A 14,041-nucleotide genomic window follows, 5' to 3' on the forward strand; every position below is an offset into this window, starting at 1 on the left:
GTCCCCCACTTAAGCTTGTTCTTTCTCCTTTTTTCTCCTTTCCAGAACATGGTAGAACTGACAGCTGAGTTAGAAAACCCTAAGCCACCTCTGTGTCCTCCTCTGGGGGAACACTGCCTCCTTTTAAGAAGTGAAAATAGAATCTCCGGCAGAAACGGGGGATAGAAATGCAGAGGTTAAGGGCATCAGGGACTACAGGCAGGGCTGGGACGCAGGGCAGGGCTGCTCGCCACCCAACCCCGGGCACCCACGGAGCAGGCCCGACACCACCAGTCTGGCCCCTGCCTTGGGAGCCCTAGGAGGAACCAAGGCAGCTCTGAGTTTGAAATATAAGAAACATGTTGCCTCTTCTCCTATCTGGAGGGTGTGACAACCAGGAGAGACCTGGCTTGGTTTCCGTGCAGGGCAGGCACGCTGACGTGGAAACGCTGCCTCTGGGCCTCCCTGCGTCCCTCACCCTCATGCTCCCACCCTGCACGTGAGGGGATGAGCCCGCTGAAGCCACGGCAGGAACGGCCACGGCAGGCCAGGGCGTTAGAGTGGAAGGGCCTGTGGCAGCCCTTGCGGCTTTAGTGCTACTGGGGTTTCCAGGGGGTGTAGACGAGGTATGGGTGTTTCCAGGGAGGGTCTGACCTGGAAATAATGAAAAATAAGGCAAGAGGAGAATTGACACGAGGAGCAGGGAGGGCCCAGATGGCCCCAGTGGCTGGAACAGTAACAGGAAGCTGCAAGGGTCCGTTCTCTCCTGGTGCCGGCAGGGCTGGGTAAGCTGCACTAGCCCGGGGGTGGTGGCAGTGGCTCCCTGGTGGGTTAGCCCCTGCCAGGCAGGCGTGGGCAGGAGAGGGGCCAAGGGGGCAGTGGGTCATCTTGTTCTCAGGTCTGGAGGCAGAGACTGACAGGGCAGCCTGTCCTGCCCCCGGGCCCTGGCCAGGCCCGTGTCCAAGCCCCCAGACTTCTCCAGGGCAGCCGCGGCAGCCCGAGCAGCACAGTCCACTCAGCGGGCACCGGCCTCCGTTCTGCCCCCAACAGGGCTCGCTGAGGGAGACGGCCCGCCCTGAGCAGGACCCCTTGGTGCTCACGTGTCAGGGCCCGGACTTGTCTAGGACGGCCTCTCTTCCGTTCCCCTGGCCCCTGGCCCCTACCTCTTCCAGGGTCTTGTGCAGCCTGGAGAGGGTTAGAGCCCCCTGGAGGCCCCAGCGCACGGGGAGTAGGAACGACAGTGCCAGAGCAAGGCCTGCAGACCCTCTCGCAGCACTGAGCGCGCCCTCCCCAGCCCTCCTCGGAGTCCCTTCGGGCCAGGGGCTGGGGGAGGTAGAAGGAGGTGACCCAAGACACGCTGGAGTCCCGAGCACCAGGGCGTGAGATCCTTCTGTGGGCAGCCCGCCCTGCCCACCAGGACCCCCGCGTGTGAGCACACTTAGGGCCAAGAGAGAAGCCACCCCAGCCAGCCTCTTTGCAGAGAGCCAGGTCCCACTCAGGACGCAGGACCCTCAGCCATGCCAGACAGGAGGGAGGTGGGGGCCGCTTCTGCCACACCATGGCAGCGGCAAGGCTCCAAGGGCAGCTGTCTTTGGGCCTAGAAGATTCCAAAGCATATGGTAGTTCCTCGTGGAATCTTCTGCTGCCCATCCAGGGCACTAAGAATTAGGAATGAAGGGGAAGAGGGGAGAATAGAAAAATGGGGCCTGGGCACAGCTTGGCTCAGCGGAGACCACCAGGCTGGGTGTGGACGGCCGCCCTCCTCCTGGGCAGGGACGGGTCTAGTGCAGCGAGCCCCCTCCCTGCCCTGCCTCCCCCACTGAGGGCTGTTTCTCTGAGCGGGCCCACCCCTCCCGCCCCACCCCCCTCTGGCGGGGCTAACTGCACCTCCTGTTGCCGATGGGTTCCAGAACGCAGAGGAAAACTCCCGCATCTCCATCACCTTCTTTCGCCTCTTCCGGGTCATGCGCCTGGTGAAGCTGCTGAGCCGCGGGGAGGGCATCCGGACCCTGCTGTGGACCTTCATCAAGTCCTTCCAGGTAGCCCGAGGGGGAGGAACCTCCACGCTCCCGCTGCCCCTGGGCCCCCTGGACGGAGCCGAGCCGGAGCCGCAGGGCAGGAGGGCGCCCCACCTGGGCGCAGCCCGGGCTGCTCCTTCCTCGCTGCTCGCAGCTCTGCTGCCACCGAGCCTTCCCACCTGTCTGAATGCGAGGGTCCCACGGACCACGCGGGCAGGCTCCTGCAAGCCCCGATTTCCCCAAGGTTGGGCGGAAGGGAGGGTCTGTCTTGTCTGAAAGGGTCTGTCTTGTCTCATTTTTGTATTTTCCTGCAAGAATGTACTGGGCGAAGGGGTTTTGTGGTAAGGAACACTCGGAAACCACGGGCCTGGACAATCTGGTAACCGCTATGGTCCCCTCCAATTTTCAGAACCGGGCCCCACCTTTCGCCCCACGGGCATTTCAGCAGCTGCTGACCGCACCCGTTTATGTCCTCAGCCCAGCTCCGGGCGCCTGGTGTCACTCCGCTCCAGGAGAGCGGTCCCCTCCTATGGGCACAGGACTGCTGCGCTACGCCATTGCTTCCACCCGCAAAACCGAATAGTGCTCGCCCCTGGCCAGCTCTGAGTTTGAAGTTAAAGAGAAGCAAAGCTGTCAGGTCACTTGAATTCCTAGAAGATGAGTGTAGAAACGCCTAGATACGGCTTCACGCTTGCCGGGCGTGGTGCCTGTGGAGGTGCCGCTCCCAAGACCAGCAGACCAGCAGGGACGAGTGGCCTTCCGTGTCCCCTGCCCTGGCCAGCTTGCCTCAGGCTGGGGCATGCGGCCGGGCTCCGCTGCAGGTGTGCCCCGTGGCCGCAACTCGGCCAGCGGAATGGTGCTCTGCCGTGGGCGCCTGCCTGCTTGGAGTCCCGTCCCCCGGGTACAGCCCTCCAGGCAGCCTCCTGCCCGGGACTCCGCTGGGCCGGCAGTCAGGGGCCCGACGGGGTGCATGCTGACTGCCCTGCTCAGCCGGGGGCTCTGGAGAGTGGGAATCACAGGCACTAACGGGAGCAGCCCTGGGGTGCCGCGGCTGCGAGCGGCCATGCAGGCCCCGCACAGGCGCCCTGCCACCCCCTCTCCCGGCTGGGGCGGCTGCGACGCCGCGCGGGGCGGAGTTCCGGGTGGTCCCGCAGCGCCATCTGGCGGCGAAAGCTGGAACCGCCCCCCCAAATGTATGGAGCCCACCTCTGCAAGGTGTTGCCCTTAAATCATCTAAACTCCACAAAACCCCTGAGAATTAACTATTATTCTCATTTTTCAGATGAGGAAATTGAGGCAGCTCAGAGAAATTAAGTAATATGCCCTAGCTTCTATAGCTAAAAAGTGGAATAAATAGAATATGAGCCCATCACCTTTCTTTAAAATGTTTCCTTATTAAATGTTTTAATTACAATAGCAACCCCTGCTCACTACAATTAGTGGAACAAGACTTAGGTGTGTAAAGAAAAAATGTGGCCTGCCTCCTCCAGGCCCCCTGTCAGTTTGGTGGCATCCTCCATGGCTTTCTCCGTGCGTGTCCAGACCCCCGAGTGTGATAGCCCAGGTTCTCTGCTGCGTGCTTGTTTTGCTGAATATCACATCATGCCCGTGACTCTGCAGCCAGTGTTTGAAACCAAGCTAGAATGAGAAGCCAGTGCCCATCTCTCAGGCCCTCTCCCAGTTGCCCAGTACTTCTGCGGGCTCTTGGAAGTGCCCCCGCCCAAAGCCGAGCAGCCACTGATGGCTGCAGAGCTGGGGGCGCGGCGGCCTGGGTGCTGCAGCCTCACGGCAGCCTCGCGCACTTCCTTCCAGGCCCTGCCCTACGTGGCCCTGCTGATCGTGATGCTGTTCTTCATCTACGCCGTGATCGGGATGCAGGTAGGAGGGGCTCTCCCGGCGCCGCGTCCGGTTCCCACGCTGCGTTCCTGCCACCCTCCTCCCTGGCTTATCCCTCTTGTTCCTGACTGTCCCTCTGCCTCGTCTTCCATCTTCTGAGGCCCAAAGTGTCACAGGAATTAGAACATACCCCAAAGGGCATCCCCTAGCTAGCAGGGGGGTGGCCAAGCACAGCCCGGAGGCCCTCCCTCCCCAGGCCCCAGGCCGGGGCTCTGCTCTTGGAGGAAAGCCATGGAGGATTATGCAGAAGACCTCAGTAGCGGCCCAGCAAGGTGTGTCTGAGCAGCGTCCCCTCTTTGTCCAGGCCTCATTGGCCTGAGAACAACCCCCAACCAGTGTCATTCAGAAGAAGCTAGTGACTGAGAGGGGGAGATGGGGGGAGGAAGAAGGAAAGAGGGAAGGAAGGAATGAACTAATGAAGGCAGACTGTGCCCCATCAAGCATGCAGCAGATGCCCGGGCCCCCTCCCAGGGCCCTCTGCACCCTCTCCCCACACCCAGAGCTCTCCAGCCTCTCCTCCGCCCAAGGTCAGCCTTGGCAGATGCACTATCCTGGAGCTCTTCCTCAGCACCTCCTTCAGTAATGTCCCGTGCTTGCTCATTAAAGAAAGACCCAAAGGTTCATAAGCAAAAATCTATTGAAATATAAGAGCTACCATGACGCCCGATGAAGGGTAGCAGTTTCTAAGAAAAGCATAGCTTTAAAAGGCCGGGGGAAAAAAGGAGGCTTCTGATTTCCAGGATGAATTAAGTTTGCCCAAGCCCCAGACCTCTCACTGTGTATCACTCCAAAATGCAAGGACTAAATTTGGAATAGTGCTTGGGCATGTGGAGCTGAAATGACAAAGAAAAGGCCAGCGCACCCCCTGCACTGAAGCAGGTCCAGGTCTCTGCGTGCACCTGCTGTCAGCCCCAGCTCCCACCAGGCCACAGGGACCCTTCCTGAGGGCTGTGGACACTTGTCCAGGGCGGAGGTTGGGGTCAGGCTGGGTGGGGCAGCAGGTGCCTGCCAAATCACATTGGGTAACTCTGTTCAGCTTAGAGGCCAGCCAGTCCCAGACTGACCACTGAACAATGGTGGGAAATTAGGACCCCCTCTGTCCACAGGTCACCGAATACCTCTTCCTTCCCTCTGCTAGGTGTTTGGAAAAATTGCCCTGAATGACACCACAGAGATCAACCGGAACAACAACTTTCAGACCTTCCCCCAGGCTGTGCTGCTCCTCTTCAGGTGGGTCTCCAGGGCACGGGTGCGCACTTGCACACCTGTGTGGTGCTGCCTGATGGCCGGGTGTAGAATAAGAGGGAACTCTCTCCAGGAGAGTGAGAAGGGAGGAGATGCATGTGGCTCTCTTCTCCCGGACCAGGGAGCCATACGTTTCATTGCCATGGAGCAGCCCCCTGGACACTGACCCTGCTGGTAACCACCCAAAGTCACATACTAAAAGCATCCCGGTTTGGAATCTGAACAGGCTCAAAGCCAAGCTGGTGACATGCTGACTTTATGACCTTGAGCAAGACATCTAACTTCTGTGAGCCTCAGTGATCAATCACTCCGCAAGTGTCTGTGCTATTTGCTGTTGGGGGGCGGGGCCTATGTCCACATGCGCTGAGCGTCATCCTCATTTAAGCCAGCCATGAGGGCTCACACTTGCTGGAAGGCCACCAGCCTCATGTGTGACTGGGGAAGAGGGTGTGTCTCGTGCCTGCCCCTGAGTGAGCAGCCACAGCCTGCCTCTCCTTTCTCCTCTGGCTCATGGTGACCCCCTGGGTCTGCCTCAGACTTCGTCCTTCTCACCTTCCTGCTCATCACAGCCTACAGCTCTGGGACCCACATCTAGTCCCGGGCTGGTAGATGATAGATAGATGACGCTACTTATCCTATCCCTTGACCACATGACTTCTCAGTCCCTTCCAGCTCATATATTCTACATACTATGGTGCTAGAAGAAGCAGCGAGCCCTTTCTTCTTCCCTGGGTTCCCTTTCCAGAGGGTCCAGGGACTCTCTAGCTGATAACCCCACCTTCAGCATATTCTACAGAACCCTCCCCCCATACCCAAGCCCAAGTATCATCATTTGCTCAAAATATATCAAAATGGCAGGTTCCCTCCCTCATATAATAAACTATCAAAACCCAGGGCCATTGTAAGCAGCTATTTAACAGCACTTAGTCCTGTGCCCCATTTGAATATGGGAGTTGGACACAGATATCAGACTGAACACATAGGTCTATCTTCCCTCCTTTCCTAAAGTCCTTAATGGAAGAAGATATTTTTTAAAAGAATAAATTCCTAACAGTGCTAGGGGGAAAAAGCATGAAAGAATGCTATTGGAGGACCACAAATGTCGAGGAATTCCTAAACAGGAGAGGAATTCCTAAACGGGAGAGAGCAGTTGGGATTTGATTGGCAAAGGAACAAGACCTGAGAAAAGCACACCACCACCAAAGAGGATGAGTGAGGACCACGAAGGATGTGAGCGCAGCCCAGGGGCTCTCCGAGCTCAGCGTCAATGGATACAAGGCACAGGAGAGGCCTGGGGCCATGGCCAGCCTGGCTTCTCAGAGACTTGCACTTGGAGAGCATTTGTGAATGCTCACAAGCTGAAAGCAGCAGTTGGCATCACACCCCAGGGCCCTTGGGGTCTGAGAGGTAGAGCAGGGCCCCCCAGGGAACCCACCCTCAAAGAGAAGCTACCTGCCCAGCCCACCTGGCAGCACATCTTGTCTTTCTTCTGTGATCCCCAGAGAAGCTTCTGTGATGAGAATTTGATCCACCAAGATTTGAACTAGGTTCTTGATCACAAAGAATAATCAACAATAATCCCAAAGTATTTGGGGAAAACCAACATCAAGAAAGAGTGGCACAACACTCAACTAATAGATGAATGAACACCTGAGGAGGAAGAAGAATACATAGAGCCAAAGGATTTGAAAATAAATATAATTCTTATATTTAGGGAGATTGGAGAACATAACACATCTGTTAAATTAGAAGGAGGAGAAGGAAGTGGAGGCAGCAGCCATTATTAAAAAGAGCAAAGTAAAGCGTGAACTTGGGGAAAAAATACAATTGTTGAAATATTTTTAAAAAGTAGATGAGAAATATAGCAGAATGGACACAGCTGAAGAGTGAACAAATAAGCTGAAAGATCAAGCAGGGGATTCTCTCATAGATCCAAAAGGACAAAGAAATAGAAAATATGAAATAAAAGTTAAGACTTAGAGCTAGACAGATCCCATCTGTGTAACAGAAATTTCAGACAGAAAGAACAGAAGGAATGGAGAGAATGAAATAAAGGAATTATCAAATAAAATTTGAAATAAAGGTATGAGCATTCAGATTGAAATGGCCTACTAAGTACAGAATATGTTAATCAAAAAGACCCTTAACTAGACACATTGTGATGAGTTTTTAGAATACCAAGAATAAAGAAAATGTCCTAGAAGTTTGAAAGAGGGGAGAAGTCCAAAACAATGAAAAGGAGGGAATACTTTTCAACTCATTTTATGAGGCCAGCACTACCCTGATACCAAAGCCAGCCCAGGACACTACAAGAAACAAAAATTACAGACCAGTATCCATGGTGAACATAAAAGCAAAATTCCTCAACAAAATACTAGCAAACTGAATTCAACAGCACATTAAAAGGATTATTTACCATGATCAAGTGGAATTTAAACCCAGATGCAAGGATGGTTTAGCACACACAAATCCATAAATATGATGTACCACATTGACAGAATGAAGAACAAAAACAATGTGATCATCTCAATAGATTCAGAAAAAGCATGTGACAAAGTTCAACATCCCTTCATGATAAAAACTCTCAACAAATTAGGTATAGAAGGAATGTACCACAACACAATAAAGGCCATATATGACAAGCCCAAAGCTAACATCATACTCAGTGGGCAAAAGTTGAAAGCTTTTCCTCTAAGATTAAGAACAAGACAAGATGGTGCCCAGTTTTACCACTTCTATTCGACATAGTACTGGAAGATCTAGCCAGAGCAATTAGACAAGTAAAAGAAATAAAAGGCATCAAAATAAGAAAGGAAGAAGTGAAATCGTGTCTATTTGCCAGTGATATGAACTTATATATAGAAAACCCTTAAGACTCTACCGAAAAAAAAACTATTAGAACTGATAAATGAGTTCACTAAAGTTGCAGGATACAAAATCAACAAACAAAAATCAGCAGTGTTTCTTTACACTAAGAATGAACTGTCTGAAAAAGAATTTAAGAAATCAGTGCCATTCACAGTAACATCAAAAGCAAAATAAAATATCTAGGAGTAAATTTAGCTGAGAAGGTGAAAAATCTATATACTGAAAACTACTAAATAAAACATTGATGAAAGAAATAGTTGGCAACCAAATAAATGAAAACGTATCCCATGTTCATGGATTGTAAGAATTAATATTGTTAAAAATGTCCATACTGCCCAAAGTGATGTACAAATTCAATGCAATTTATATCAAAATTCAAATGTTATTTTTCTCAGAAATAGAAAAAAAAAATCTTAAAATTTGAGTGGAACTACGAAAGGACAGTTTCTTAAATAAGTGGTATTGCCAAAGAGAAAAAAGTGAATTACTTTCAATTGCATCAATTGGCATTAGACTTCCAATCAACAAAAGTGCATACTAGAAAACAATATGTTCAAAATTATGAGTAAAATATATTTTTGAACCTAGACTCCTATATGCAGTCTAGTCAGCACTGAAGTAGCAAAGCAAAATAAAGACATTTCCAGAAGTATAAGAACCCAGACAGTTTGCTTCTCCACATAACCCTTCCTTCAAGTAATTACACAAGGATGTTTTTCCACAGAGTGAAAAATGAATCAGAGAAGCAGAATGAGCAGAGTATTAATATGAATAAAAAATTATAAAGTATATAGTTATTAATTATGAACAAATATAGTAAGTCTAAGTTTATAGTAAGTCTAAGTAATTGTTAAGGGAAAATGTCCAAAAGATTAATAACAATTTGGAAGTAAAATCCCGTATTATCTCAACAAAGTAGGAAGTGAGATGCTGGAAGAATGAGAAACATGAAACTGTGCTAAGATTCTTCTTTTGTTTGGGGAGAAGAAATGGATAGTGTCTAAACTCTATACATAACTAAGTGAAAAGTGTGTATAAGTACAGATGTTAAATATTTAAAGGTCAACCGCTAGGAAAATAGAAATGGAATGTGTACATTCCAAACCATTAGAAGAAAAAAGTGGACAAAGAAGCCCCACAAAAAAACCCTGGGCAATTTACCAAAGGGAAGGGAAGGCAAAAGTATAAAATAAATAAAATAAAATAAAACACTGAACATTGAAATTAGAACAATAAAATAAGATGGCAGGAATAAGAAAGATATTAATTATTACTAAAAAATTAAATGAGTTAAATTTCTCTATTAAAAGAGATACTCTAATGTTAGCTTGCTAGGTTAATGAGAAGCAGAAAAGAAAGAACTCCAATTAGGAATGAAAAGGGAGAAATTACAACTGATACCACAGAAACACAAAATATCATCTATGAATACTATAAAAACCTCTATGCACATAAACTTGAAAATGTGGAGGAAATGGACAAATTCTTAGAAACACACAGCCTCCCTAGGCTCAATCAGGAAGAAATAGAATTCCTAAACAGACCAATATCAAGTACAGAAATTGAAGCAGCAATAAAAAACCTTCCTAAAAAGAAAAGTCCTGGACCAGATGGTTTCACACCCAAATTTTACCAGACCTACAAAGAAGAATTGGTGCCTATCCTGCAGAAATTATTCCACAACATCGAGAAGGAATGGATCCTCCCCAACACGTTTTATGAAGCCAACATCACCCTGATACCAAAACCAGGAAAGAACGCAACAAAAAAAGAAAACTATAGACCAATATGCCTTATGAATATAGATGCAAAAATTCTCAACAATATCTTAGCAAATCTAATTTAGGTGCTTATCAAAAAAAAATCATTCATCATGACTAAGTGGGCTTCATCAAAGAGATGCAGGGATGGTTCAACATACACAAATCTATAAATGTAATTCACCACATAAATCAAAGTAAAAACAAAGACCATATAATCCTCTCAATAAATGCATAAAAAGCATTTGACAAAATTCAGTGCACTTTTATGATAAGAACACTTAACAAAATAGGCATAGACAAGACTCACCTTAAAATGATAGAAGCCATATATGACAAACCCACAGCCAACATTATACTGAATGGAAAAAAATTGAAAGCATTCCCACTTAGAACTGGAACCAGACAAAGTTGCCCTCTACCACTTCTGTTCAACACAGTGCTGGAAGTCCTAACCAGAGCAATCAGACAAGAGAAGGAAATCAAGGGCATACAAATGGGGGCAGAAGAGGTCAGACTCTCACTCGTTGCTGACGATATGATCTTATATCTAGAAAACCCCAAGGATTCTGCCAAGAGACTACTGAAATTGATAAATAAGTTCAGCAAAGGCTCAGGTTACAAAATCAATGTACAGAAATCAGTGGCATTCCTATAGGCCAACAACAGTCAAACTGAGAACCAAATCAAATACTCAATATCCTTCACAATAGCAACAAAGAAAATAAAATACCTAGGAATATATTTAATTAAGGAGGTAAAAGACCTCTATAGGGAGAACTACAAAACACTGAGGAAGGAAATAGCAGAAGACGTAAACAGGTGGAAAACCATACCATGCTCATGGGTCAGCAGAATCAACATTGCTAAAATGTCCGTATTGCCCAAAGTTATCCACAGGTTCAATATAATCCCCATTAAAATACCAACATCATCTTTCGCAGATCTAGAAAAAATAATTCTACGCTTTGTATGGAACCAGAGAAGACCCTGTATAGCAAAAGCAGTCTTAAGCAAATGGAACAAATTGAGAGGCATCAGTTTACCAGACTTCAAGCTATACTACAAGGCTATATAACTAAAACAGCATGATACTGGCACAAGAACAGAGACATAGACCAATGGAACAGAACTGAGAACCCAGATATAAAACCATCCTTATGTAGGCGTCTAATCTTTAACAAAGCAGACAAAAACATACACTGTGGAAAAGAATCCTTATTCAATAAATGGTGCTGGAAAAATTGGATAGCCACATAGGATCCACACCTCTCACCTCTCACAAAAATCAACTCACAGTGAATAACAGACTTAAACCTAAGGCGTGAAACTATAAGAATTCTAGAAGAAAATGTTGGAAAAACTCTTATAGACATTTGCCTAGGGAAATAATTTGTGATGAAGACCCCAAAGGCAATCACAGCAACAACAAAAATAAATAAATTTGGACCTGATCAAATTAAAAAGCTTCTGCACAGCCAAGGAAACTATCATGAGAGCAAACAGACAACCTACAGAATGGGAAAAAATATTCACAAGCTACACATTCAATAAAGGGCTGATAAGTATAATCTATAGAACTCAGAAAAATCAGCAAGAAAAAAACAACCCCATTAAAAAGTGAGCAAAGAACATGAAAAGAAACTTCTCAAAAGAAGACAATGGCTAACAAATATATGAAAAAATGTTCAACATCTCTAATCATCAGGGAAATGCAAATCAAAGCCACAATGAGATATCACTTAACTCCAGTGCGCATGGCTTTTATCAAAAAGTCCCAAAACAATAAATGTTGGTGTAGATGCAGAGAGATAGGAACACTCATACACTGCTGGTGGGACTGCAAACTAGTGCAACCTCTATGGGAAGTAATATGGAGATACCTCAAAGAGCTACAAGTAGAACCACCATTTGATCCAGCAATCCCATTACTGGGCATCTACCCAAAGGGGAAAAAAAGACATTCTATAAAAAAGACATCTGCACTCGAATATTTATAGCAGCACAATTCACAATTGCAAAGATGTGGAAACAACCCAAGTGCCCACCAATACATGAGTGGATTAATAAAATTTGGTATATGCATACCATAGAGTTCTACTCAACCACAGGAAACGCTGGTGATCTAGCGCCTCTTGTATTATCCTGGATAGAGCTGAAGCCCATTCTACTAGAAGTATCCCAAGAATGGAAAAGCAAGCACTTCATGTACTCACCATCAAGTTGGTATTAATTGATCAACCCTTAATGTGCACATATGGCAGTAACATTCATTGGGTGTCAGGCTGGTGGGAGGAGGAGGAGGGAATGAGTATATTCCCACCTAAGGGGTGCAGTGTGCACTGTCTAGGGGATGGGCACACTTGAAGCTCTGACTTGGGTGGGGCAGAGGCAATATATGTCACCTAAACATTTGTACCCCTGTAATATGCTGAAATAAAAATAAATTAATCAATTAATTAAGAGAAGTCTAGCTCTAGCTTGTTATAATAGATACAGTAAAAGAAAGTGAACTAAAGAGAATGAAAATAAAGGGATGGAAAAGGAATACCAGATAATCCTTTCAATGCAGATGTAATAAGAACAATATCAGAAGTAGAATTCCAGCTGAAAGGCGTTAAACAAGAATAAGAGAGATATTTGACATTGGTAAAAGGTATAACTCATCAAGAATATATAACAGTCATAAAACTACATGAGCCTAACAATATAGTTTGGAAATGTATCAATCAGACACTAATAGGACTATAAGGAGAAAATAAACACACACACAGTGGGAGATTTAATGAGCTTGTAGAAAATAACAAATAGATCAAGACAGAAGAAAGGGTAAAGAACATCTAAATAATACAATATCACATATAACCTACTAATGATAGATTTGTATCCTATAAATTGCAAAACCACACATTCTTTTTACACACCCAGAAACATTCACAAAAATTAGCCACGATTTAAGTCACAGAGAACAAATTCTAAAACTTCTCCAACTTCAATATAACAAAATTAAAAATTAACCATAAAAACAATAAATAGCCCCTCCAAAATCTATCCACTTAAAAGATTTAAGTCACTCTTCTGAATAACTCACAGCTGAAACTGCAAAGCACAGTCATGCTCCACATAACAACATTTCAGTCGATGATGGACTGCATATACAACAGTAGTTCCGTAAGATTATAATGGAGCTGAAAAATTCCTATTGCTAGTGACCTCATAGCTGTCGTAATGTCATAGCACAACACGTTACTTACATGTTTGTGGTGATGCTGATGTAAACAAACCTATTACACTGCAGTCATATAAAAGTATGGCACATACAGGGCTGGGTGCAGTGGCTCACACCTGTCATCTCAGCACTTTGGGAGAATCACTTAAGCCCAGGAGTTTGAGACCAGCCTAGGCAACATAGCAAGACCCCATCTCCTCAAAAAATTAAAAATCAGCCAGGCATGGTGGATGTGTGCCTGTAATCCCAGAAACTCAGGAGGCTGAAGCAGGATCACTTGAGCCCAGGAGTTGGAGATTACAGTGAGCTGTGATGATGCCACTGCACTCTAGCCTGAGCAATGGAGCAAGACCCTGTCTCAGGAAAAAAAAAAATATATAGCATATAGAATTACATAGTGCTTGACAATGATAATAAATGACTATATACTGGTTTATGTATTTATTACACTATACTATTATTATTATTTTGGAGTATACTCCTCTACTTATTAGGAAAAAAGTTAACTGGAAAACAGCCTCAGGCAGGTCCTTCAGGAGGTATTCAGAAGAAGGCATTGTTATGATAGGAGATGACAGCTCTGTGCATGTCATTGTCCCTGAAGACCTTCCAGCGGGACAAGGTATGGATGGGTATGAAAGACGGTGACACTGATGATCCTGACCCTGTGTATGCCTAGGCTAATGTGTGTGTTTATGTCCTAGTTTTTAACAAAAAAATTTTTTTTTAAAAATTGATTGAGAAAAGCTTATAGAAAAAAGATACGAAGAAAGAAAATATTTTAAATATTTACAGCTGTACAATATGTTTGTTTTAAGCTAAGTGTTATTACAAAGGTGTCAAAAAGCTCTAAAAAAATTAAAAGTTCATAAAGCAAAAAAGTTACAGGAAGCTAATGTTAATTTATTATTGAAGAAAAAAATATTTTTTTGTAAATTTAGTGTAGCCTAAGTGTCCAGGGGTTAAAGTCCACGGTAGTGCACAGTGATGGGCTAGGCCTTCACATGCTCTCACTGACTCACCCAGAGCAACTTCCAGCCCTGCAA

General features: G+C 46.1%; 1 protein-coding gene across 19 annotated transcripts in view; it reads left to right on the forward strand.

The window, feature by feature from the left end:
- Window positions 1–14,041, forward strand: part of CACNA1C (calcium voltage-gated channel subunit alpha1 C) — a 585,430-nt gene that overhangs the window by 545,429 nt on the left and 25,960 nt on the right. For 18 of the 19 annotated variants that reach the window (XM_069489394.1, XM_069489389.1, XM_069489378.1 and 15 more), the window contains 3 exons: window positions 1,890–2,018; window positions 3,810–3,875; window positions 5,032–5,123. In XM_069489394.1, the coding sequence (XP_069345495.1) occupies window positions 1,890–2,018; window positions 3,810–3,875; window positions 5,032–5,123 (287 nt within the window). Of the gene's footprint in view, window positions 1–1,824; window positions 2,019–3,809; window positions 3,876–5,031; window positions 5,124–14,041 lie in introns of all 19 variants that reach the window. The other variant, XM_069489377.1, reaches the window with a different exon arrangement.

This window comes from Eulemur rufifrons, chromosome 16, assembly GCF_041146395.1.
Source record: "Eulemur rufifrons isolate Redbay chromosome 16, OSU_ERuf_1, whole genome shotgun sequence".
In the NCBI taxonomy this organism is placed as follows: Eukaryota; Metazoa; Chordata; class Mammalia; order Primates; family Lemuridae; genus Eulemur; species Eulemur rufifrons.